At 42.7% G+C, this 26,281-nt stretch overlaps 1 protein-coding gene across 4 annotated transcripts in view; it reads right to left on the reverse strand.

The window, feature by feature from the left end:
- Positions 1–18,327: 18,327 nt before the first annotated feature.
- LOC141087478 (probable E3 ubiquitin-protein ligase MID2) overlaps positions 18,328–26,281 on the reverse strand; it is a 651,404-nt gene continuing 643,450 nt past the window's right edge. For all 4 annotated transcript variants that reach the window (XM_073573031.1, XM_073573030.1, XM_073573028.1 and 1 more), the window contains one exon: positions 18,328–21,357. In XM_073573031.1, the coding sequence (XP_073429132.1) occupies positions 20,949–21,357 (409 nt within the window). In that variant the 3' untranslated portion in view covers positions 18,328–20,948. The remainder of the gene's footprint in view (positions 21,358–26,281) is intronic.

Genomic DNA, 26,281 nt, shown 5'->3' on the forward strand with positions numbered 1-26,281 from the left:
TGGGGCAGTACCAGAAGGCCCTTTTGCGGAATTACGGTATTAAATAATTCCCATCTGAAAACGCTGGCGGCAGAGGTCACAGTTTGTTAGAAAACCAATGAGTACAGGTGAGAAAGACACAACTCCAATCCAACAGAGGCTGTCAAAGTTCTAGGAGAGTTTTCTCAAACCCTCCCATCGCACAGGTCCTGAGGCACGGGGTACTCTCACAAGGAGTGCAAAGTTTGGGAAGATGCTGAGGGAGTACCTTGCTGACCGTACCAACATCCTCCGTGATTCCTCTGTGACTTATAATTATTGGGTATCCAAGCTGGACATGTGGCATGAACTATGCCTTGAAGGTCCTGGCCTGCCCTGCCTCTAGCATTTTGTCAGAGCAGGTTTTTAGTTCCGCTGGTGGAATTATAACTGATAAGTGCATCCGCCTGTCAATTGAAAATACTGATAAACTGACACATAAAAATGAACAAGGGCTGGATTGAGCCAGACTTTTCAAAACCACCGAATGATAGCAGCGTAACATAAACTCAAATTCAGTGTCTTTTTTTGGGAGGTCTATTCCTATGCACCTCTTCACACCCACACATGGGTATACGCTTCCTGATTTTGGCTATTTGCTGTTGTCCTCCTCCTTCTCCTCATCCTCCACCACCAAATTACCAGGGTGACCGTGGTCCGTGATGCAACAACAACATAATATTTTTAAAGGGTGTTTATGATGCCCATAATAAAATTTGTTAGTACAGTATGTTCATGTATATGTGGTGCCCTGCGTCTTTATCACCACAAAAGGGTAAAATATGTACTGTTTTGTATGTGTTTTGTGAGCAATGGGAGTTATGCTTTCTCTGCTATAGACCACAACACACACATACAATTTGCTTCACTCCCTCACTTGTCGGAAGCTTAGAGCTTTGCAGACATGCCCTAACTGGGAGGGGGAGGGGCCGACTTGTTGTTTCAGTTAACAAGAAGGAGGAAGAATGCTGGTGGAAGCCATGTTTAGACATGTGCTTGATCCAGGAGTGAGAGCTAATAAGCATCAAGGTGCCAGCCCCTAGACCATCCATGCTTTTAGAGCAGGGTGGTAAGCTGAGAGACTGTGTAGATTTATACAACCAACAGCATCTTGTTTTCCCCAGGAAAACTGCAGTGAATTAGGATCAGTGAAGGATTGTGCAAGTGGGAACTTGAGCTGCTCACACACGGGATCCATGCTGCAAGTTGCCAAAGGAGAAATACACAGTGTGTGGAGGCTACATCGGAAGTTTTAGACTCTGGAAATCCTTGGTCCCAGAAGGGATTATAATAGCAGGAAGCATACACTGAGTCACAGCAGCAGAGAGAAAGGATAACTCCCATTCTGCAGAACAGACTGTAACTTGGTGAGAGTTGTAATATCTCCTTGGAACTGCACCTGAACTACAGTAAATTATAAAATGACTTTCCTTGTCTCCTGCCTTATTACTCCGTGCCTTTTACTTCCATCGCAATCTCTGGGGGTCAGCCCTGGTTGGAGACGGTTAAACATCTGCACTGCCATCATCATATACTCCCCCAGGAATCATCTGCAGTGTCGGCTATACTACAGTTGATCACTCCAACTGGTGTCACGAATCATACATAAACTTTATCCCTAATCAATATTCCCCTTTTACATGACCGCCTGAGGCAATGGACTGGGTCACTGCCACTGTGACATCTCCCATTGAAGTTAACGGGCTCAGTACCGAGTATCCCACGGCCCCTCGGGCGCATCATTTTGGCATCACGAACAGGATGTGAACAGGAAACCATGCATGCCTAAAGTCCTACAGGAGCAACGACCTGCAGCAACTGAAGTGGTGAGTCGCACCCCTGCAAGGGTTAACTAGGGGGGGAAGATGTCTAATCCCAGCGATGCTCAGGGTGCAGCAGCTGCAGCTCCCATATTGCCTCTCACTACGCCTTATATACCGGGTGTGACATGGCTGCCACAGTACACTGGCGAATCGCACACCTTAAGTGACTTAAAAGAGAAGCTGCGCGGCATGTTTGAAATTTACCTTATGTCAGAGGAGCAGAAAGTCAGTATACTTACAAGTCAGCTCAGTGGCGCTACTCAGAGACAAGTTAAATCTTGGCTACAAGTTAACAATGCAGTGGTAGTTCTAGTCATGGTGTTCCCACAAAGGTCTTTACCAGAGACACCAAATTGTTCTGGAAGCGACGAGTCGCTAATGCCAACTACTAACAATGTGCATGAGGAAGAAACAGAAAACTTGCCCACAGTCAGCAGTGAACCTGTTGTACCCATGGTAGGTTCAAAGAGTAGTAGGATGTCATCTAGTATTCCTATCTTGCGCAGATCACAGCGTAGCACACAGGGCCAAACCCCTTCTCGCTATAGAAATGATTTGTAAAATATTCTAAGATTAATAAGTTAGTTTTGAGGTGTACTTATATTGAACTTTGCCTTAGGTAAAGTTACTAAAAATGTTAAAGAAATTGTGCCCACATGGACTAATGTGAAATTTCAGTAGTTATTATGCCTTATTCTACTACAAGAACTCTTGTAAAGACTCTTAAATTTGAGAAGAAAAATCTGTTCATCGTGCCTCGGCAGGAAGCCATCTAAAACAGCCAGTGCAATGAATTTTCATATTATGGTCTGTGTGCCCTGCAGCTGCACTCAGGGACGATCCAACCGATCTAAAGTGGTTTTGGGCTGTAGTCCACAACCCAACTCAGTTACTGGGACTGTTTACTTATACTCAGGTTAACTGTTATGTTATTTTGTTATATGCTTATGTTCCTTGTGTAGCCCGAGGACGTGCTACCTTTAACTAGGGGGGAATGTGGCGCCTTGCATCTGTACCGCCACAAAAGGGTTAAATATGTACTGTTTTGTATGTGTTTTGTGAGCAATGGGAGTTATACTTTCTCTGCTACAGACCACAACACACACATACAATTTGCGTCACTCCCTCACTTGTCTGAAGCTTAGAGCTTTGCCCTAACTGGGAGGGGGCAGGGCCGAGTTGTTGCTTCAGTGAGCAAGAAGGAGGAAGAACGCTGGTGGAAGCCATGTTTAGACATGTGCTCAATCCAGGAGTGAGAGCTAAGGAGCATCAGGGTGCCAGCACATAGACCATCCATGCTTTCAGAGCAGGGTGGTAAGCTGAGAGACTGTGTGGATTTATGCAACCAACAGCATCGTGTTTTCCCTGGGAAAACTGCAGCGAATTAGGATCAGTAAAGGATTGTGCAAGTGGGAACTTGAGCTGCTCACACACAGGATCCATGCTGCAAGTTGCCAAAGGAGAAATACACAGTGAGTAGAGTGTCATGAACTCATTTTCTGCTCCACCAGTTGAGAGTTCCCCTTTCGTTCTCCCTCTGGTGGTGACAGGAGGTAGTGCGGTTGGTTTAAGTGGTAGTGATCTGCCACCTGATGAGGAAGATAACGATTGGATCTCTGGAGTATCAGACTGGATATAAGACAGCCGACGCCCTATCCAGGTGCTGGTGATTCAGTCTGTTTCTCAGGTCCTGGACTTCAGCTCTCTTCCAGTCTTCTCAAGTTAAGTTTGTTTTTTGCTAATGTTCACACTTGCTCTTCTTGGTCAATTCAGTTTTTTTGTGTAATCAGCCTGCCCCTGCTGGGGCTATGCTGAAATTCCACTTCTATTAATCAGTATTTGCCAATCTGCTTTTTGTCCCTTATTAGATTGGCCTCTTTTTTGCTCTGTCTCAGAATATTTCAGAGTGCTGATATAGGTTTAGAAGTCTAGTGACTTCAGGGTTAATTTTACTATCAGAAGTGTTGGACAATATTTTTGTAGGTTTTTTTGGCAGATTGCAGACAGTGTCTTTCCTTTTCTGTCCTTTTAGTTAGCCGGGCCCCATCGTTTGCTCAGCCTATTTTCCTCCCTTTGTTTGTATTTTCATCTTGTTTCACCGTCAATACATGTGGGGGGCTGTCATTCCTTTGGGGTCTGCTCTGGAGCAGTTAGTTTTCCTCTTTTCCTGCTTTAGGCTTATGTAGTTCTCCGGTTGTGACGAGGCATCTAGGACCAACGTAGGAACGCTCCACAACTGCTGCTAGTTGTGCGGGTAAGTTCAGGGATCTGCAATCTGCATAGTTACCAACTTCTCTGGTTTTCTGAGACTTAGCTTGTTGTCTTTTTTCCCTCCTCGGTTTCCCATTCATAACAGTAGAGGCTATATCGGAAGTTTTAGATTCTGGAAAGCCTTGGTCCCAGAAGGGATTATAATAGCAGGAAGCATACACTGAGTCACAGCAGCAGAGAGAAAGGATAACTCCCATTCTGCAGAACAGACTGTAACCTGGTGAGAGTTGTAATATCTCCTTGGAACTGCACCTGAACAACAGTAAATTATAAAGTGACTTTCCTTGTCTCCTGCCTTATTACTCCGTTTCTTCTACTTCCATCACAATCTCTGAGGGTCAGCCCTGGTTGGAGAGGGTTAAACATGTGCACTGCCATCACCATCTACTACCCAGGGATCATCTGCAGTGCCGGCTATACTACAGTCGAACACTCCAACTGGCGTCACGAATCACTACATAAACTTTATCCCGAATCAATACTCCCCATTTACATGACTGCCTGAGGCCACGGACCGGATCACTGCTGTGGCGCCCCTGAGGCTCAGTCCCACAGAGGTACTGCACCTTCTCCTAAGGTGCAGTGCCCCACCATCCAGGTAAGTTGGAGGCTCCTGACCAAGCTCCAACACTCGCACCCCACACAATAGAGTAGTTCAGCATAACCACATTGCGGCTCCTTGCTTAGAGAGTAGCAGAGCACCTTTGGTGGTTCCCTGCTTGGAACACTAGACGTGCTGGGAGGTGGGTGGAGTTTAGACTAGATATAAAAGAACGGGGCAGTTCCAGGATTGGGGTTCAGTCGTGTGTAGTCAGGTGGAGGAAGAGAGAGGAGGCCACTCGGAGAGGAGTTGGGATCCCTGGAAGAGGGATGGAGGAAGGAGTGCTGCAGCTGCCTCAGTGACCTGAGCCAGCTGGCATGGGAAAGGAAAGGAAAGAAGGAGAAGGACATTGAACCGAAGCCTGAGCTTCCATAGAAGGGAAAAGATAAGTATGGAACGTAGTAGTAAAAGGGAACACAGAGGATGTGGGTTAGAGGAAGAACCCTGCCTAGAAGTTCTAAGTGCAAGGCCGGGGCCCGGTCCCCGAGGTTGTATGGACACTAATGGCTCTGCAGCAGACACCGGTGGAGTAGTGGGCTGTAAATGCACTACTCCCATCTAAGACTTGAGGGCACAACAGCAACACAGATAGAGAGCTGGGACTTAGGAGTAAATAGTCCTCGAAGCAGGCTACAGCTGTCTGCCGTGGGTTAGAGGAAGAACCCTGCCTAGAAGTTCTAAGCCCCGAGGTTGTATGGACACTAATGGTTCTGCAGCAGACACCGGTGGAGTAGTGGGCTGTAAATGCACTACTCCCATCTAAGACTTGAGGGCACAACAGCAACACGGGACTTAGGAGTAGAGAGTCCACGAAGCAGGCTACAGCTATCTGCCGTGCAAGTAGAGTTCTTGGGAACTTCTGTCAGGAGGAACTCCAGTGTAACACAGTACTAGGAGATCTTCACACATTAAGGCGCAATAGAGGAGACGTTCTGAAAAGGCACATAAGTTGGCGGAGTGTGGAAGGAAGCTTTCCATCTTGTCTGGAGGTTGGCTGAGTCCCTGGCCCGGAGGACACGGCACAGAAGCGGGCACTACAGACTGTGACTAAAGCGTTGGAGCTACATGCCCTGATGTCCTCCATTCCTTCCTGCATCCGCCCGCCTGGCACTGCTACATCCCCTGCGCCGGACACTATACCATTTAAGTGTTTCCACATCTACACTGCCCTGGGACAACAGCCCTGCCTGTGGAGGGCTATACCATCCTTGCTGCACCACACCATCTGTCCCAGAGGATCTGTCTGCAGAGTCGGCTTAACATCTCCCTTGCCGAACACCACAGGTGGCGTCAAGAACTATTCGTCTAACTACATTCCACCATTCGCATCTCCGCCATTACTTGAGTGCCCAGGGCCACGGTCCGGGTCACTGCTACTGTGACACATCCCGCTGATACCGGTCCGGCACCGAGTACCCCACGGCCCTGGGAGGGTGACCCACTGCCACTGTGACATCTCCCATTGAAGTTAACGGGCTCGGTACCGAGTATCCCACGGCCCTTCGAGTGCGTCATTTACCTCCCAAGGGTAAATGTTTGTCAGCCCATACACTTAGTGCATGGGCATTACAAGTATAGGAAACCCGCTCCTTTCTAATGAGAACATTTTTTTATGAAGCCCTCCTCCACGTCTCTTCCATTGGGGGCATTGGAGTTCATCCAAATTTTTGGCAGCCCTTGCATTCACTGCATAGGCAAACAGTATGGGAGATCCACTTCCTAAAATTGGGAGCATTGTTTTCAGGAGGCTCTCCTGTATGTCTCTTCAAAGAGATATTGGGGTGCATCCAAATTTTGGGCAGCCCTGCCACTCACTGCATACACGATAACAGTATAGGAGACCCACTGTTTAATAATGGGAACAACAAAGCATACCCGGCTGAAGGCTCTCTAAGAATAGTAAAGGCTGCCTGATGGCCCTATAAAAATAGGCTTTGTAACTTTCAGAGTCCCTCCTTCATAAATGAAACAGGATGTGTCTGATTATGTGTCATAGATCACATGGCCAGATAAGGTTGTAAAATGTTAAAATGATGTTTCCCAGTGAATGCATTTGTCATGGTTGAAAGCAATGCTAAATTTGAAATGCATCAAAAACGCTACATGTGAACATAGCCCAAGCGGTGGAGGAAAATTTTTGTTTTTGGTTATTTTTTTTGCCTTTTATACAAGTCATTACCCTTTAAAGGATGTTTCTTAACATATTTCCCAGGAAAATCCATTTTGGTTTCATTTTTGTATGTTTTATTGTGAGTCTGTAAAAGTGGCGTAAAACTCTGACAACATTGTCCACAGCAGTGACCTGAGAGTCTACCCCATGCTGTTTCCATGTCATTTGAGAACTGCTCCCATCGATTTCCGCAATTTCTAGTCCCTTCGCAGATAGCCGGGGGGGGGGGGGGGGCGCCGTAAATATGCTTGAGTTTCCCATAGACTTACATTAGGCTCTTTGCTCAGGTCGAGCACCCGAGCATTCCAACTTGCTTGACCTGAGCAATGAGCACCCGAGCATTTAAGTGCTCGCCCATCACTAAAACATCTTTTATTAAGTCACTAAAGAGAAAAGAAATGCTGCCTAAAAAAGGGAAAAGGGGCTTCAACAAGGGTATAAGGCGGAGGCCCAGGATCTTACAGGATTAGACAGAGACAGAAGGTACTCACTTTATGCTGCACTAATTACCATTCAGACCCTACTGGTGATAAAGGTCCCCTGAAGATCTAGGGAATAAACGTGCCGGGATGCCTACAGGGAGAGTGCAGGGCCTCCTTGTTAGGGCTCATTGTGGAATGCTCTTGTCAGGGATGTATAGGGCCATCCTGTATCTCCTAGTTGGATTTTCACCAGGATTTATATCACTTCCCCCTACATGAATGAACATGAATTTGGTGAGGAAATTTCTATTTTTTTAATTGCTTGATTTTGTTACCTGCCATAACCTGTTTATAAGATGCCTGCCCAAGCAGGCACTACTGCCATGTGTACTGTGCGCTCACTCCTATCATTCACTATGATCTAATATTAGTATTCTACCTTGTTTTTCTATACAATATCTGACCACTGTCAGCTGATGTTTTATTATGACAAGTGATGAGCGAACGTGCTTGGATAACATGTTGTCCGAGCATGCTCAGGTGCTAACCGAATGTTCGGCGTGCTTGAAACATATGTTCAAATCCCCGTGGCTGCATGTCTCGCCGCTATTCGACAACCATAACACATGCATGGATTTTCTAACCATGCTTGTGTTGTGGCTGTCAAACAGATAGGTAGGTGGATGATAGAATAGATCAATATCCTAAGGATACCTAATGTCACAACCCCTGGACATAATATAACTTGCACCCGTTACTGCCTTTCATGTGGCACTAAAGGGTGTTTAGCCTATTTTTTTACCTAATAAATACTTTAAAAAAAATAACGTGTGGTCCCCCTATTTTTGATAACCAGCCATGGTAAAACAAACAGCCATTTAGTAACGAGGGAAACAGATTTGTGGATTACATCAGATTTTCGTGGGAGCGTTTCTGCTAATAAATTGGTGAATGAGGGAATGCCTATTGTAATCATTTCTGCCTTTTTATGTTTTTCAGGTATCCTTTTCTGGAATACTTCGGATTCGTTGGATTACATAGGACCTGCATGGGATTTTTTTTCTGATAAGTTGCGGAATGAGGGATAGTGTGGATGACTCTTTATTCAAATAAATAGTTTTGGTGTGTGTATGTGTGTGTTTTTTTTATTTTTTATTACCGAATTAGCAATGGGGTTGTCTGATAGACACCTCTCCATTGCTAGGATTTGATGGCAGATGTGATTTTTTACAGAACACAGCTATCATCAACCCTTACTACGATTACCTCAATTGCCAGCGCACCAGGGCAATCGAGAAGAACTGGGCAAAGCACCAGGATTGGCGCATCTAATGTTATGCTCCACTTCTGGAGTGGCTGTGGGTATGCAATTTTAAGCTGGGAAGGAGCCAATGTCCATGAACCTTCACAGTCTGATAATATAAGCCCCAAACTGTCTGTTTTACCTTGGCTTGTTATCAATTATTTTTTAAAATTAATTTATTAGTTTAGACAAGACTAAAATCACCTCTTAGTGCCACATGAAAGGGTGCAAGGGCATATGTAGGGTGGAGAGATTATCTTACTGAACTGTTTGCTTTGTGCAACTTTCTGCTTGCTTTGCTGCCTGTACCTATGTGATATGTTTTAGATGCGTTTTTGGGTGCATTTACTCTGCATAATTGCACTTACCAAGCTTTTGCTTTTTTAACTTCATATGTTCCACATTTAATGAAAGTGTATGGGGAAATTCCGCACAGAAGACTCAGCGTATTCGCAAGAGAAATTCACATGTTGCGGCTTGGAAACCCGCATCACAAGGGAGTTTATACAGCATAAAAAAGAAGCATAGTGGGCATGGGATTTCTATTAATCCTATCTACTATGCTTGAACTGGACAATGCAGCATTTTGGACACTGAAAATGCATTGCGTCCAGAATGTTTGGAATCCTGACCGTGTGCACGAAGCCTTATAGTAGGAAATTCAATCAGATGAAAGACATTATATGCAAATATTTGCCTATTCTGAATCAGGATGTGAAATTTGAGAGAATAATCCAAGAAAATGGATTTCTGGCTGTGCAGAGGAGAGGAAGATCACTTCTTGATCTCTTATTCCCAAGTTTATATATACGGAGAAAAAAGAAACCACTTCAACATGGGTCAGTCCTGAAGGGTTTTTGTAAAGATGGTAAACAAAGATGCAATGTGTGTATAAGGCTGTGTGCCCACGTAAGCATTTTTTCCGTGTTATTTAAGCATTTTTACCAGCAAAAACGTTTAAAAATCACTCAAAAGAAGCATCCCGTTCATTTTAATGCATTTTGCACTTTTTGTGCATATTGACGCGTTTTTTTCCGCGAAAAAAATGTTTTGCGGTAAAAAACGCAGCATGCTCATTAATTTTGCAGAAAAGTCAGTGTTTTTACCTATTTTCTATGTGACTGGGGACGCGCAGAAAGAAACGCATAAAAACGCGCATTTTTTGCGCAAAAAACGCTCGTTTTCTGGGAAGGAGTCCAGTTTTCATGCAGAAATTTTCTGCATATGTGGGCACATAGCCTTAGGGCAGAAAAAAGACAGTCTGTGGATCTGGTGGATCTGCGCCATGGAGGGAGGCACAGTATTGGCTCCTTCATTACCTGTGACAAGCACAATCTGGTATACTGTATTAAATGCAAAAAATAGAGTGTTAGATACAGAAAGTGTACAATCAGAAATCTTAAGAAGAAAATCGGCCAACACATTTTCAATATTTAGAGTAAAAAAAAGTCTTCTATTCAGGGGTGGTTAAACACTTTGTAGAGCAGTGTGATGCTGGTGAGAAGAATTTTATGTGTTATGGCATCGAAAAAGTCACTTGTCTGTCAAGTGGCAGAGATTGTCGCAGACGGGAGCTTGTGAGGGAAGCAGCATGGGTTTTTCAAATAAACACCAGATATCCTAATGGTAAGAATTCTAAAGAAGATTTGTCATTCATCTATTATGCTTAATTATGAACCTACTATTTTACTTAGTGATTTGGATTTGTGAGCTGATGAGCCTTGTTCACACGTTGGTGGTTTTGGTCGGGTTTTTGTTGCAGCTTGTGTGCTAGGGCTGGGAGTGTCTCCAGGACACAAAGTACAGTTGTGGCCAAAAGTATTGACACCCCTGCAATTTTGTCAGATAATATTCAGTTTCTTCCTGAAAATGATTGCAAACACAAATTCTTTGGTATTATTGTCTTCATTTAATTTGTCTTAAATGAAAAAACACAAAAAGAATTGTCCTAAAGCCAAATTGGATATAATTCCACACCAAACATAAAAAAGAGGATGGACAAAAGTATTGGTACTGTTCGAAAAATCATGTGATGCTTCCCTAATTTGTGTAATTAACAGCACCTGTAACTTACCTGTGGCACCTAACAGGTGTTGGCAATAACTAAATCACACTTGCAGCCAGTTGACATGGATTAAAGTTGACTCAACCTCTGTCCTGTGTCCTTGTGTGTACCACATTGAGCATGGAGAAAAGAAAGAATACCAAAGAACTGTTTGAGGACTTGAGAAAACCAAATTGTGAGGAAGCATGAGCAATCTCAAGGCTACAAGTCCATCTCCAAAGACCTGAATGTTCCTGTGTCTATCGTGCGCAGTGTCATCAAGAAGTTTAAAGCCCATGTCACTGTGGCTAACCTCCCTAGATGTGGACAGAAAAGAAAAATTGACAAGAGATTTCAACACAAGATTGTGCGGATGTTGGATAAAGAACCTCGACTAACATCCAAATCAGTTCAAACTGCCCTGCAGTCCGAGGGTACAACAGTGTCAACCCGTACTATCCGTCAGAGTCTGAATGAAAAGGAACTGTATGGTAGGAGACCCAGGAAGACCCCACTTCTTACCCTGAGACATAAAAAAGCCAGGCTGGAGATTGCCAAAACTTACCTGAAAAAGCCTAAAACGTTTTGGAAGAATGTTCTCTGGTCAGATGAGACAAAAGTAGAGCTTTTTGGGCAAAGGCATCAACATAGAGTTTACAGGAGAAAAAAGAGGCATTCAAAGAAAAAAACACGGTCCCTACAGTCAAACATGGTGGAGGTTCTATGATGTTTTGGGGTTGCTTTGCTGCCTCTGGCACTGGACTGCTTGACCGTGTGCATGGCATTATGAAGTCTGAAGACTACCAACAAATTTTCCAGCATAATGTAGGGCCCAGTGTGAGAAAGCTGGGTCTCCCTCAGAGGTCATGGGTCTTCCAGCAGGACAATGACCCAAAACACACTTCAAAAAGCACTAGAAAATGGTTTGAGAGAAAGCACTGGAGACTTCTAAGGTGGCCAGCAATGAGTCCAGACCTGAATCCCATAGAACACCTGTGGAGAGATCTAAAAATGGCAAATTCCAGCAGAGCATTGTAAGAAACTCATTGATGGTTACCGGAAGCGGTTGGTCGCAGTTATTTTGGCTAAAGGTTGTGCAACCAAGTATTAGTCTGAGGGTGCCAATACTTTTGTCTGGCCCATTTTTGGAGTTTTGTGTGAAATCATCAATGTTTTGCTTTTTGCTTCATTCTCTTTTGTGTTTTTCATTTAAGACAAATTAAATGAAGATAATAATACCAAAGAATTTGTGTTTGCAATCATTTTCAGGAAGAAACTGAGTATTATCTGACAAAATTGCAGGGGTGTCCATACTTTTGGCCACAACTGTAGGTTTCTCTCCTGGTTTTTCAGTCAAAATGGAATAAAATTTAGATGTTTCTATACAAGGAACTTGGATGTGTAGGTATCTCTACTATATCCGCTAATCCAGCTGATTGCAACTTTAAGAGTCACTCGGACATGCAGTTTCTTTCAATATCAGCAGGCAACAGCTTTATAAACAAGGTAAGCCCTGATTTTTTCATGTTTTTTCTCACATTTCTGCAGATACTGGCCACAGAAAACATTTTCCTTATCCTTCTTCATTCTTCTTTACTTTTGCATTTTGCAATCCCCCTTGTCACCACTAATTGTATGAGGAGGTATCTGTTGCCTCTTCCGGTTGCACAGGTAGCCCAGCTGCTTCAATTTGGCACTTCCACAAAAGTTTGATGTGTCTCGCACCACAGTCTCAGGAGCTCGGAGCAGATACCATGGTACGGTCAATTCTTTAGTAGTCAGCCAGTGCATTAACCCAGCGGTAGAACCGGTATTTGTTTCTTTGTGGAAGGAGAAACCGTCAGAACCCTACAAATAATATGGCGCTACAATGTGCAGTAATGTTTCAACCAGACCTGCCCAAAATTGAAGGTGTCAGCAGAACTATGCCATTTTGCAGTAGTACATCATAACATTTCCAAACATTTGATGTAGAACAACCGGTAAATGCTAAACTCCAGCCTAAGGTGCCTAATCCTGTGCATGTGGCCCATAGGGAATTCACACCAATCAATGCTCATAAAATCCTAATTCTCCCATAAAATGAAGATGATGTGGATAAAACAGTAATTATATAAACCATGGATTGATTTTGAAAAAAAGTTTAAGTCTTTTTGTGCTTAGTCCTGCAAATGGGCTTACAGGGGTAAGTCACATTGTGTCGATGCCAGTGTATGGTCGGTAGGCCGGGCTGGGGGGGTGGTCCCTCTGTATACCACACAGTGATGCACAGACAAAAGATGGAGGCAGATTTTGGGTGCAACAGGTCCAAGTTTATTTCCCGCCGTCCGACTGACGGCCCTCACGATACACCGCCAATTCTCTTCACGGCTCTCCGTGTCCAGGCCCCGTTACACACACACCGTACTTATCACCAGGGACATAAATACACGTACCGTCCCTTTTTGCTTAACAACGTTCCTGTCAGCTCGGTCATTGTGGCCGCCTTAGACCCGTACACCAACAGTAATTTTTCTGGTCAGGTATCGTCTTCAACTCGGTATGTGTTTCCCCGGGGCCTCGTCTGTACTGCGGTACTTCATGTCAGAACCACCCTCTGACTTCCTTTCTCCTCAGTCCCCTGGTTAGGTTTTTCCTCACAGTGCACCAACTGTCACAGTCTCCTTGTCACTTGAGCTCCCCCTGGGGACTGGAATCTCCTGGAACCCTCCTGTCAAATTTATAGCTTTCCCGGTTCCCTGTAACTCCGCCCCCCATGACCAACGGTTTCTTAACCCTAAGCTGGTGTCAAGTCCTATGCTCACACTCCTCCCTGCCTTCTAATGTCAATTCCAGGTACTGCACGTCACCTACACTTTCCTAGCTGTTTTCCCTTCTGTCATAACTGACATCCTGCCTGACAAGTGCAAACCCTTTTGAAACCTGACCAGTCAGTCCGTCCGTCAGGTCACCTTCCCTACACTAGAACATCCTCGTTTTCACCAAAAAATAAGGACAAAAAGTGAAAATGATAGTAAACAAATAATTACAAATTGCACAGGAGTCCAATCCAAAATAATAATCATGGAAGCAATTAGTTTTTATAAGCATAGGCAAAAAATATTTCTGATAGCTGAACAATAAAATACCTAAAAATATAAAATGTTATTGGTCATCACATCTCAAAGAAAGTCCAAAGAAAGTATTAATGACGTTTATAAAAAAAAACAAAAAACGATATGAGACAGCAAAAGTAATGTGATGCACCATTGGGCCCTCAAAATAAGTGCCAAGAAAAGTTTGAAAAGTGCTATTCTTCCTGATTCCTTTTCAGCAATTTATCCAATGTAATTATGAGGGAACAACATCATTGATGCCAAAGTTCTCCCTACAAAAAAAATTTCTAGCATTGTTGAAAGTTTTAATAAGGGCCCTGTCACACATAGATACCGACAACGATATGAACTTGTCAGGATCGCTGGTGTGTTGCTACATGATCACTGGTGAGCTGCCAAACAGGCAGCTTCACCAGCGGTCAGCACCAGCGACGACGAGCGCGCGCATCGCTGTGTACCTTGGATACCAGCGCGCTGGTGTATGGAGCTGGTAACAAAGGTAAACAGCGGGTTTCTAAGCTCCGAGTGGCGCTTAGAAACCCGCTGTTTACCTTGGTAACAAGCTGCAGCTCACTGATCGCTGGTCTCCGGCCTGCCACACGCAGCGATGCGTGCTGGCCAGCGGGAGACCAACGATCAAAAAAATGTCCAGGGCTTTCCACAACGATCGGCGTTACCCGGCAGGGAGGCCGGTCGCTGATAGGTGTCACACACAGCTATCTTGCTGGTGAGATCGCTGTTGCGTCACAAATCTTGTGACTCAGCAGAGATCTCGCTAGCGAGATCACTGTGTGTGACGGGGGCTTAAGAATCACATACCTCAAGACCTGTCAAAGGCAAATCTCAAGGTAACACAGGCTCCAGCTCATGAAATTATCAGTCTCCCCCACTGTTCTCACTTGCACATTGTGTCCCTAAGCCCCCGTCACACACAACGATCTCGCTAGCGAAATCTCTGCTGAGTCACAAGTTTTGTGACGCAACAGCGATCTCACCAGCGAGATTGCTGTGTGTGACACTTATCAGCGACCGACCCCCCTGCAAGGTATCGCTGATCGTTCTGGAATAGCCAGGACTTTTTTTGGTCGCTGGTCTCCCACTGGTCAGCATGCATCACTGCGTGTGGAAGACAGGAGACCAGCAATCAGCAAGCTGGACGCTGGTAACCAAGGTAAACATCGGGTTTCTAAGCACCGTGCGGCACTTAGAAACCCGATGTGTACGTTAGATACCGGTGCGCTGGTACAGGGAGCTGGTAGCAAGGTAATCATTGGGTTTCTAAGCGCACTGGTATCTTAGGTACACAGCGACGCGAGCGCTCGTCGTCGCTGGTGCTGATCGCTGGTGAAGCTGACTGTTTGGCGATCATGTAGCGAAACAACAGCGATCCTGACAAGTTGATATCGTTGTCGGGATCGCTGGTGAGTCGCTATGTGGACTCTGTTATCTCTACAAATGTTCTGATAAGTGTGTAGACTTCAGAACAAGCCACTGCCAGACCTTATTATGTTATATTATCAAGGTAAGTTCTGAAGGATACTGACTAGTGATGAGCTAAGGTGCTCAGGTAAGAAAGGTGTTATCGAATCATGCTCTGGTGATATCAGTGTGTCATTGGTGTGCTTGAAAATTATGTTCGAGCCCTCATGTGTTGTGGCTGTCAAACAACCATGAGACATGCAGCCACAAATTCAATTTTAAACTCAAACATGGTTGCGACGGGTCGCTACTACGGATTCGTGGGATTGATGGTATTGATCCGGGTGTCCGTGGTGGTAATTTAACTCGGAGACTGTTGCAACGCGAAACAAGATGGATATGGCTGTTGGATACAGTATATCCGAAGGGATTGAACGAGGCTATCAGTTTTGCTCCTTTCATCTAAACATATACATATATTAATTTATGGTGGTTTGGCTACATCTACTTATTCTTCGACCATGGGTAGCTTGTGGCATACCTTTTTGTTTTTAAAGTTTTTGGTGTAATTTTGGTTTTATATTTTTTCAGAGTTTTCCTTTGCTGTACTCGTGTGTTAGTGTCCCTCCAGCTGTATATCTCCATTTGTCTCATCTTCGTGGGTGTTTGGACCTCCTCACTGGCATGGCAAAATATGAAGATAATGACTGCAGGACTGTTTTTTGCTATGAAATCGAAATTTATATATGCTCTGCTTTTGTCTTTTTGACTGATTCACATTATGCAGAGTTATCTTTATTATATATATATTTATATTCTTTATGTTTTTCGTTTATGTTTTAATACCTCCTCTGTCAGTCAATTTTGACATTATATGTTGTTTTGCTATTGCCATGATACTGGTTCTAATTGATTCTTTTTTATCTCCCAAAATAATAACTTTTTTCTATCTTGGGTAGGATCACCTAGGCTACTAATCTATGTATCTTCCATACTGCCCCTTTAGGACTATGCCTGTTAGACCTCTGTGCCATTGATGGGCGCTCTCCCTGCACGCATGCGCGCCGCCGTCTCCTTCACATCGGGCGCCTTGCGGCATCTCTCACTGTGGCTAGTCGCTTTGGTGACGTCACATTGATGCCGCCGTCGCCCGCTGTCTTGGTTGCCGGGGTGACGCCTGCGTCATCATGGGAGGGCGCGTCGTCATGGCTGATGTAGTTAGGTAGGGCCCTTTGACTCCTCCTCATTATGGGCAGTTACAACGATGACGCTGCCGCCACCCACTGTTTGGTTGTCGGGGCGACGCTCGCGTCATCATTGGTGGACGCGCCGGCGGTGTGATGTCATTAGGGGAGGAGCCCCGGCAGCGAGATAATGTTATGTGACCAGCGCTGCTGCTATCGTGATTTGCACTGCATTGGGTGCAAATAGTGAGCTAAGGTGACTCACGTGATTTGACAAAGGATGGGGTCATCATTATTGGACGACGCATAGATCATAACACGTTGTTAAATTTATGAATGGTAGTCTCTATTTAAGCCAGTAGCGATCTCTATTAATGGGGAGGTGTTTACTTATTTGCTGGCTTTTCACTTTAGATAGCCTATTTATTAACACCCATATGAAGAGTCTCTTTAGTGGATTGGTGGTTTGTAGCCATGACAATGGATGTTATAGGTGGGTGGAACCTTGATACACTCGCACCATTGGTGATTGATCACATGGGTATTACCTTTTGATTGATTGGTTGACTCTGTCTTAAATATCCCCTACTTCCTTCTTCCCTTGTACCCCTTGAGAAAGGCCATCTGCCGAAACGTGCGTTGGGGGGGTATGCTGGAGTGGACCGCTACATACAACTAAAACAGGTATTAAGTTTGTCATTGGACATTTGCTCATTATTTATATTTATTTAATTGTCCTGTTTTGTTATATTAATCCTTCTAGGAACTTGCATTGTTTGTTTTCAATTATGTCATCTAGCTATATGCTTTGTATTGATGTTCCTCTTAGGTCTTTCCACTCCATGCTTACCCCACTTGGTTGCTTGCACGCTGCCATGGTCATTCTATGACTCCACTTTTTGCCCTGTTTCCCTGATTTTTCTGAATAAACTTTTATATGTTTCATACATATGTAGTTGTTTGGATTTTTCTGATAGCTTGTCTTCTCCGTGATTTAATTCATTTTGCGATTATCCTTGTATAGATATCCTCTACTTTATCCCATTTTTTTACATTTATAGCAAAGGATTGGTATATTTATATCTATGTGAATGGGATTGTTATCCTTACTATGGTTATGTACAGACTTTTCACTTATGTAAGGACTCAGGGTGACCTCTTTGGTAGATTTTTGGCAAAAAAAATAATAGTGTTAAAAAAAGCCAGTCTTGAGCTACGTTACGGAAAAGTATCTAATTTCCGTTAACATGCATCAAATTTATGACCATGATGGATTTGCCGCATCTTGGTGGTGCCCAGTCAACACGCAGTATTAGTAGTAAATATTCCCCTCTCTTCCTTTATGAAGTGTGATTTCAAGATATATTTTGTATATCCTAAAAAGAGGACTCTTAAAGATGGGATAATTACTTGGTATTCATGACTGCCTAAGATTTATATCATTCAGTTCATTCATTCCCTCGGTTGTTGCATCGTAAACTTTTAGCATGGGAGTTAATTAAATAGGCAACCAAATAACGCATGATCAGACCGCATCCCACACACTGGGAGCTGCTTTTGGTCGGTTCTTCCCCTTCCAAAAAATGGGACGGTGTTGAGAAGAGGACACTGTCTTTGACAGTCCAATTGGAACAAAATGACCTCACATCCTAATTAACAGCAGATGTATGATTTAGTAAACGGTAAATTACCCATGAGAAACCTAAGACTTATCTTTATTTTCCCTTGAGTTTGTGTTGTGCTGCTTCCTGGCACAGCACCAAGATCTCTGCTGGTGAAGAAGATTGAGAGGAAATAAAAGTGGGATTGAGTCTATGAATTGCTACGGCGCCTCCTGGCTCTTTCAAGTGGGCTCACATCCTGCACCTACCTCCTGAGAGGCTCTTGTGCTTTGATTAAAAAGTAAATGAAATAAAATATTAGGCTAAGATCAATTTTTGTGTAATTTGGAAAGAAGAAAAAAAAACTGACAAGTGATACCTTCTGCACAAAGTTTATTTATATAAATCGGACTTTCTCCTTATACCTTCAACTTGAATATTTTCCAATAAAAACATGTCCCACAGTTGACATTTTCATGGAGGTCAATCATATTCAACATTTATATAGGTTTTGGAATAAATATATCATACAACATTTGTATATCTTACATATATATTTATAAAGCCATCTAAGAGTGACACAGTAGTTGATACATATGCAGCAGTATGAAAAAAACTGGGAATAGATTTTATTTTAACCCACAGTTTAATAGGACATCGTAGCATCTCCTATGTTGCAATGCAAAAATGTGATCCCTAATGTCCATAAATGGTCGCTGTGTTCAGTGCTATGTTCTTCTTTTCTTATATTACCCTACACCTGGAGATGATGAAAACAAAATAAGCAATGGGAGAAGAAAGCCATTTTATTTTTGAGCCGCTGAATGGATGATCTTCTAGGTGAGGCTTCTCTGTGTTCATGTAGCCTAGCAAAAACTTGGATTGTGTGCATTTTCATGGTGGGTTCTTGGTGTCCATGTGTTCTACTACAAATAATGTAATGTTCATTTTAAAATATAAATATCAATGGGTATTTCTGTATTTAGGTCAACTCTTCCGCAATGTAAATTGGGACCGCCAGATAAAGGAAAAACCTCCCTGATTACTAGTAGAATGGCCAAATTTTCTAGACATCGAATTATTCTAAGAACAACAGTAGTGCAAAACAGCTGTTTTTTTTTCTATATACCTGAAAAGGTTCATAGTTATAAGAAAAGCTTTTGGGCGTCAGGGTTTATGGCATGGATGCAAAGTCTGACTTGAGTGGCTTGTCTAAACTCTCACATACACATTGACTAACATCAGCCAAACGCTTTGATATAAAAATGTTTGGCCAAGATTATAACAGGTATGGGGCCTCCCAACTGTCCAACAGATGATGTCCGGGTACAGAATCAGTCTACATGATTTTTGTTCTCCAGATTAGTCTTCTGCTAAAAATATCTGGTAGCCTCTCTCATAGAGAACCCAGGAGGGCTCAGTCTGCTGTATATGGAGGGGTCGGAGTCATAACTCTTGGCAAAACCATAGTTTGGCCAACAGTCAACTAAAGTGTATTAGGGACTTAAGAGTTGGTAAGTCAGATTTAGAGTTGGTTCAGATTTAAGCAATACTAATGATAATAGCTCAAAAAGTCTTAGCCATTCTGTATTCAGCTAATAATTTTTCCATTGTTTTCATCCAAAAATTATAGATAATTTAGTTGTAATTTTTAACATATGTGTATGTGTACCTGACTGATAGATACTCATCATGCTATTACATTGTAGCTTTACATAGGACTGCATGTATAGCCATGGCTACCAAGAATGGGGTGTAAAAGTAGCAATATCCCTTGGGCACCGATGCATTTAAGGGTCCAAGAAGCTCCTATTCCACATAAAATACTAGTTTGTGGGGCCAAGTTATGGAATATTCACGCTTCATAGATTTGATGCAGAATACTGTATGTTGCCAGTGCCAACCTGTTCCATCCATCTAAACGGTGTTGTTTCTGGAGAATGATAATGGATATATGTAAGCCATATTTAGATGAATGTAAATATGTAGGTATACCCTTAGCAATAGTTCATGTAGATTTTTTTTTACGTGAATTTTAGAGAATATTCTGTTCTTACAGAATTTGAATTGAAGCCCCGTGTTTTATGCCTTATGCTTTATAGACAAGTCGTTTAAAACCCCACAGAGTAAAATCCAAAACAGTGCTATATGATGTTCATCATGTTATTACATCTAACCTTTTCGGCATTTATTTTGGTTTTGCTATAATGATTGCATCAATTACTAAATGTGGCAAATTTTATATTTTTCTTAACACATCTGAATTTCAAAACTCCACTTTTTTACAGGTCATTTTATTATTTTGGACATTGCAATGCCTGTAATTACTATAATCATGGCTATGCCCTTATGATACTATCTTCAGTAAACTGACTCCATAACGCAGTTAATTGATAGAAAATAGCATTTTTCTGGTATTTTATACCTTTTTACACCTCTCAAAATCTACAGAGACAGGAAGGCATAATGTAGTGTCCGCAGAGATCAAGCTCTATCTGCACGAGTTTGTATCTAAGGATGACCAAGAGCCGACATATTTTTGAAGCAACAATAGCACTCAAAATTCTTTCAATGTCCAGGCAGTCTTAATCAAGGACATTTTCATGACCATAACCCTTAAATAATGAAGTGACATAAAAGAGAAGGGAATTATTGCACTCTGTGATGCAAGTCTGCAATATATACACAGTCATAAAAGATTTAGAATAATGTACAGATAATATTCCTTATCCGGGAAGACTTCGCCAGGGATGGACACTGTCGGATGACTTTCGTTTAGAGTAACATATAATAATATGCAAAATAAAAAAAACTAATGAAAAAGGTTGTAAAGCTACAGTAGCTATCAAACCTATATCCACTAGTAGCTGTAGAAAATGGTTTTATAAAGTAAGAGAACGTTGTGCATTCTCACTTATAGCAGATCATCCACCGTAGGATACAGATGCCCAATAACTTGGATTACTTTTAGAAGACCATGGAGCAGAACACTGGCGTTCATTGGCAAGCCTTAAGGCCAGAAACATATGGAGATTCTTGTGGTCGACAGATGCACTCAGGCTGAGGAGTCACAAAGGCATCCATGAAATCTGGAGCTGGGAGTCCTGAGAGGATCAGTAGAGACTTGTTCCATATAGTAAAAGTAGGACAAACCGGCAGGATAAATGAGATCTCAAATGTGTGAAGGTGAAGAGAGTTAGCCGGATCATAGAAAGAAAGTGCATTGTTGTCATAGTCTAGGAGGACACCCAGACGTTTCAGCTGAGGATGAACATCTAGGAGTAACTCTTTATTATTGTGCCTAACAAGGAAATTGTTATTACATCTAGAGAAAACCCAAGACGAGGTGTTCTTTCCAATCCATTCATTCTTAGGAGCAGACTTGTAAGCGATTCCTACCGCGTACCTAGGGAGAAAGAGAAGAAAATCATTCAATTTTAAAGATTTGCTTTGGCTGAACAGGCAGTTATCGTCAGACTATGACCTATTGTTTGGATCAGGATTTTTTGTTGCATGTATTTTTAAAGTTTTTTTCCATGTCACAATCTGCATAAGTAGTGAAAAATAGATATCTTGAAATCTTTCAATTTTCACACTGGCCACTGAGTCTTTCTTAAGGGCCCATTACACATAACGATGTCCCAGCGATCCCACCAAGGATCCGACATGGATGGGATCGCTGGGACATCGTTAGACTGATCACTGGTAAGCTGTTACATAGACAGCCCCTCCAGCGATCAGGACCAGCGAGTAAGCTGGTATCTAAGGTAAACAGCGGATTTCTAAGAGCCGCGCGGCTCTTGGATACCTGCTGTTTACCTTAGATACCAGCGTGTACGCTGGTTTCCAGGGTAAACAGCGGATATCCAAGAGCCGTGCGGCTCTTAGTTACCCGCTGTTTACCTTAGATACCAGCGTGCAGCGACGCTGATCGTTCGTCTCCCGCTGTCACACGCAGTGATGTGTGGTGGCCAGCGGGAGATTAACTATCGAAAAATGGCCCAGGACGATCCTGCACAATCAGCGATACCCGGCAGGTGGGCCGGTCGCTGATGTGTGTCACACACAGCGATATCGCTCGCGAGATCGCTGTGACGTCACAAAATCAGCGATGTCGCTGTGTGTGACGGGGCCTTTAGACTCTAACTTCCTGTTGCTTCAGGTAACAATATATGTAAATAGCCACAGCGAACAGACTCTGAGCCTATTGTGAATGGTGGATTTTGTATGATCAGCTGTGTGTAGTGGAGTTACCTGCCTTTGCTGATAAGAAACCTGCTAAAACTCTTTATTAAAAGACAGGAAGTTTGAGTCTAAAAAGCCCTACTGGTCACTGAAAAATTGCTATAATTAATATTTGTTTTTAAATTAAGATCATGATATGAAAAAAAACACCAAACTTTATTTAAATACATGTATGACAAAAACCTAATTTAAGCAATAGGTAAGTTTCTGACGATAACTTCCCTTTAAGAAGATTTCAAAGATAAAACAGAGGAAGAATTAAACAATGCTGGACATTTAATAGATCTTCCTTTTTCCATGACTTTAGTTAGGGTTACATGGGTTTCGCAATTACAATTTCAAACCTATTAATAGAATAGGTGATAATTGTCTGATCGCTATGGGTCCTCACTGCTAAGACCCCCAACCATGACAAGGAGTCCAATGACCCCAATTGAATGGAATTTGAACATACTCATACGCCCAGCCACTCAGTTTTTTATCTAGATGACTGACAAAGATATCCAAGTGCTGTGTTAAGCTATTTCTATTAGGGTAAGTGCACACGTAGTTTTTAGGTTGTGTGGATTTTGTTGAAAAATCTGCAGGTATATCCTATCTGCAGATTAGCCTGCGGTTTTGCCCTGCGGTTTCACACCTCATAATGATAAGGTGTGAAACCGCAGCCGAAACCACACAAAGAATTGACATGCTGCGGATTGTAACCTGCAGCAAATCCGCGCGGAAAAATCTGCAGCATGTGCGCAGCGTTATTTTTTTTCCATAGGAAATAACGGTACTGTACAACGCTGCAGAATCTGCTGCGGACCCACAGAGACAAAACCGCTGCGGATCCGCAGCAGAATCCGCAGCATGTGCACATACCCTAAGTCCCATGCAGCTTGCATGCAATATTGTTGTACCATTCAAATAGGACATTTAAGACCCTTGCTCTTGTGATCCATGAGGGTCCACCAGTGATTATACATTTATCATCTGTCCTCTGGAAATGTTAATATACTGAAGAAAAACTCAGTTGGTTATTGAATTTATTCAGTGGAAAAACGCCTTCATTTTGTAAAAAAATACTTTTAAAAGAAGTTGCCACTAACAATAGGAGTAGTTACCTAGGTGAAATATTCATGCATAGTGGTAAATGCTCAGTTGTTTCAGCAAACTTTGCATAAATCAATAGTACATGCAAACATATAAAAACAACTTTGTAACATATTATCATAAAGCATAAGTGTAAAAGGAGAGACCCTGATTCCAGGGATGTGTCATTTACTGGGCTGCTTACTGCAGTTTTGATAAACCACTATTTTATCAGCAGGAGATTATCACAAGAGGACTATTAAACCTGCTGCCAGGTGTTCCTCCATATTCATGAGCCCTGTATTACCCCCCCACAACACTGATTTTTACCTATGCACAGTGTAAATAGAAAGCTGACAATCAGTGGAGTGGGCGGGGTTATACAGAGATCAACATTCCGAGAACTTTAAGGGTACGTGTACACGCTGCGGATTCTGCTGCGGATCTGTAGCGGATTTGGCCCTGCGGATCTGCAGCAGTTTCTGCTGTGGTGTACAGTACCATTACTCCCTATGGGAAATGGAAACCGCAGTGCAGACGCTGCAGAATTTTCCGTGCGGATTATCTGTGGTTTCTAAACCGCAGAAAGAATTGACATGTCAATTCTTTCTGTGGATTCCGCAGCGGTTTACCATCTCCTTCATTGAGTAGATGGTAAAACCACAGGGCCAAACTGCAGGATAATCCGCAGATAAACCGCAGGTCTTTTGACCTGCGGATTTATCTGCGGATTTTGCAGAATCCGCAGCACATTCCGCAACGTGTGCACGTACCCTTAGATCTGCAGCAGATAAAACAGTTGGAATCAAAGTTTCATAGAGCCATTCCCATATCGGTGAATACCACTGACCCGAAACTGAGATCAGTGAGACTCAGATCATGTCTATTTCTGATCCGATCATAAGGATCAGAATAGAAAATAATCAATAGGTCAGTGTATTGTCCGAAAAAAAAAAAAAAGTCAGGCAACATACCAACATTTCACACAGCTACAGGAATTTAGCCTCATTATGTATAGAGCTATCCCTTAGTATATAATATACTTTCATGTTATATATAACTTCATCCTTAATTACATAATTTCCTTTATTATTATATACAACACCATCCCTAATTATGTAGCATCCTCTCTAGTTATGTATGGCATCATCCCTTATTAAATAGCGTCCTCTGTTTTTATGTACAGCTCCATACCTTTATTACATAGTGTTAACTTGACATATATAGCGCCATCCCTTAGTATATACTATAATTTCTTGTTCTATATAGAGCCATTCTTAATTGCTTAGTTTCCTCCTTTATTATAAATAACACTGTCCATTATTATGTAGCACTCTATATTATGCATAGTGTGGTACCTTATTATGTAGTGTCATCTTTTGTTATGTACATTATCGTTCATTATTACACAGTATTATGTCTTGAAATATACAGCATCCTCCTTTACATAGTCTATTCTTGTTATTTTTGTTATTTATATTGCCCTTTCTTTATTTCATAGTCCTCTCTTCTTAGATATAAAATGATTTCTTCTCCATTTAGAAAAGAAGCTTTACCATAGATTATGTAACATATAAATATATAAACAAGGTATAAGGGAGAACTTGCACAATTGGTGGCTGACTAAATATTTTTTTCACCACTGTGTATGTATATACAGTATATATATATACACTCACTGGCCACTTTATTAGGTACACCTGTCCAACTGTGTGTTAAGACTTAATTTCTAATCAGCCAATCACATGGCGGCAACTCAGTGCATTTAGGCATGTAGACATGGTCAAGACAATCTCCTGCAGTTCAAACCGAGCATCAGTATGGGGAAGAAAGGTGATTTGAGTGCCTTTGAACGTGGCATGATTGTTGGTGCCAGAAGGGCTGGTCTGAGAATTTCAGAAACTGCTGATCTACTGGGATTTTCACGCACAACCATCTCTAGGGTTTACAGAGAATGGTCCGAAAAAGAAAAAAAATCCAGTGAGCGGCAGTTCTGTGGCCGGAAATGCCATGTTGATGCCAGAGGTCAGAGGAGAATGGGCAGACTGGTTCGAGCTGATAGAAAGGCAACAGTGACTCAAATTGCCACCCGTTACAACCAAGGTAGGCAGAAGAGCATCTCTGAACGCACAGTGCGTCGAACTTTGAGGCAGATGGGCTACAGCAGCAGAAGACCACACTGGGTACCACTCCTCTCAGCTAAGAACAGGAAACTGAGGCTACAATTTGCACAAGCTCATCGAAATTGGACAGTAGAAGATTGGAAAAACGTTGCCTGGTCTGATGAGTCTCGATTTCTGCTGCGACATTCGGATGGTAGGGTCAGAATTTGGCGTAAACAACATGAAAGCATGGATCCATCCTGCCTTGTATCAACGGTTCAGGCTGGTGGTGGTGGTGTCATGGTGTGGGGAATTTTTTCTGGGCACTCTTTGGGCCCCTTGGTACCAATTGAGCATCGTTGCAATGCCACAGCCTACCTGAGTATTGTTGCTGACCATGTCCATCCCTTTATGACCACAATGTACCCAACATCTGATGGCTACTTTCAGCAGGATAATGCGCCATGTCATAAAGCTCGAATCATCTCAGATTGGTTTCTTGAACATGACAATGAGTTTACTGTACTCAAATGGCCTCCTCAGTCACCAGATCTCAATCCAATAGAGCATCTTTGGGATGTGGTGGAACGGGAGATTCGCATCAGGGATGTGCAGCCGACAAATCTGCGCCAACTGTGTGATGCCATCATGTCAATATGGTCCAAAATCTCTGAGGAATGCTTCCAGCACCTTGTTGAATCTCTGCCACGAAGAATTGAGGCAGTTCTGAAGGCAAAAGGGGGTCCAACCCCTTACTAGCATGGTGTACCTAATAAAGTGGCCAGTGAGTGTATATATATATATATATATATATTTATATATTACATAATCTCCTCTGATTATGCACTGTATGACACCTTCCCTTATAGCAGTGTCCTCCCTTGTTATGTACTGTATATTACCTTCTCT

This window comes from Dendrobates tinctorius, unplaced genomic scaffold, assembly GCF_039654945.1.
Source record: "Dendrobates tinctorius isolate UK_male_01 unplaced genomic scaffold, ASM3965494v1 ptg000034l, whole genome shotgun sequence".
Lineage (NCBI taxonomy): Eukaryota > Metazoa > Chordata > Amphibia > Anura > Dendrobatidae > Dendrobates > Dendrobates tinctorius.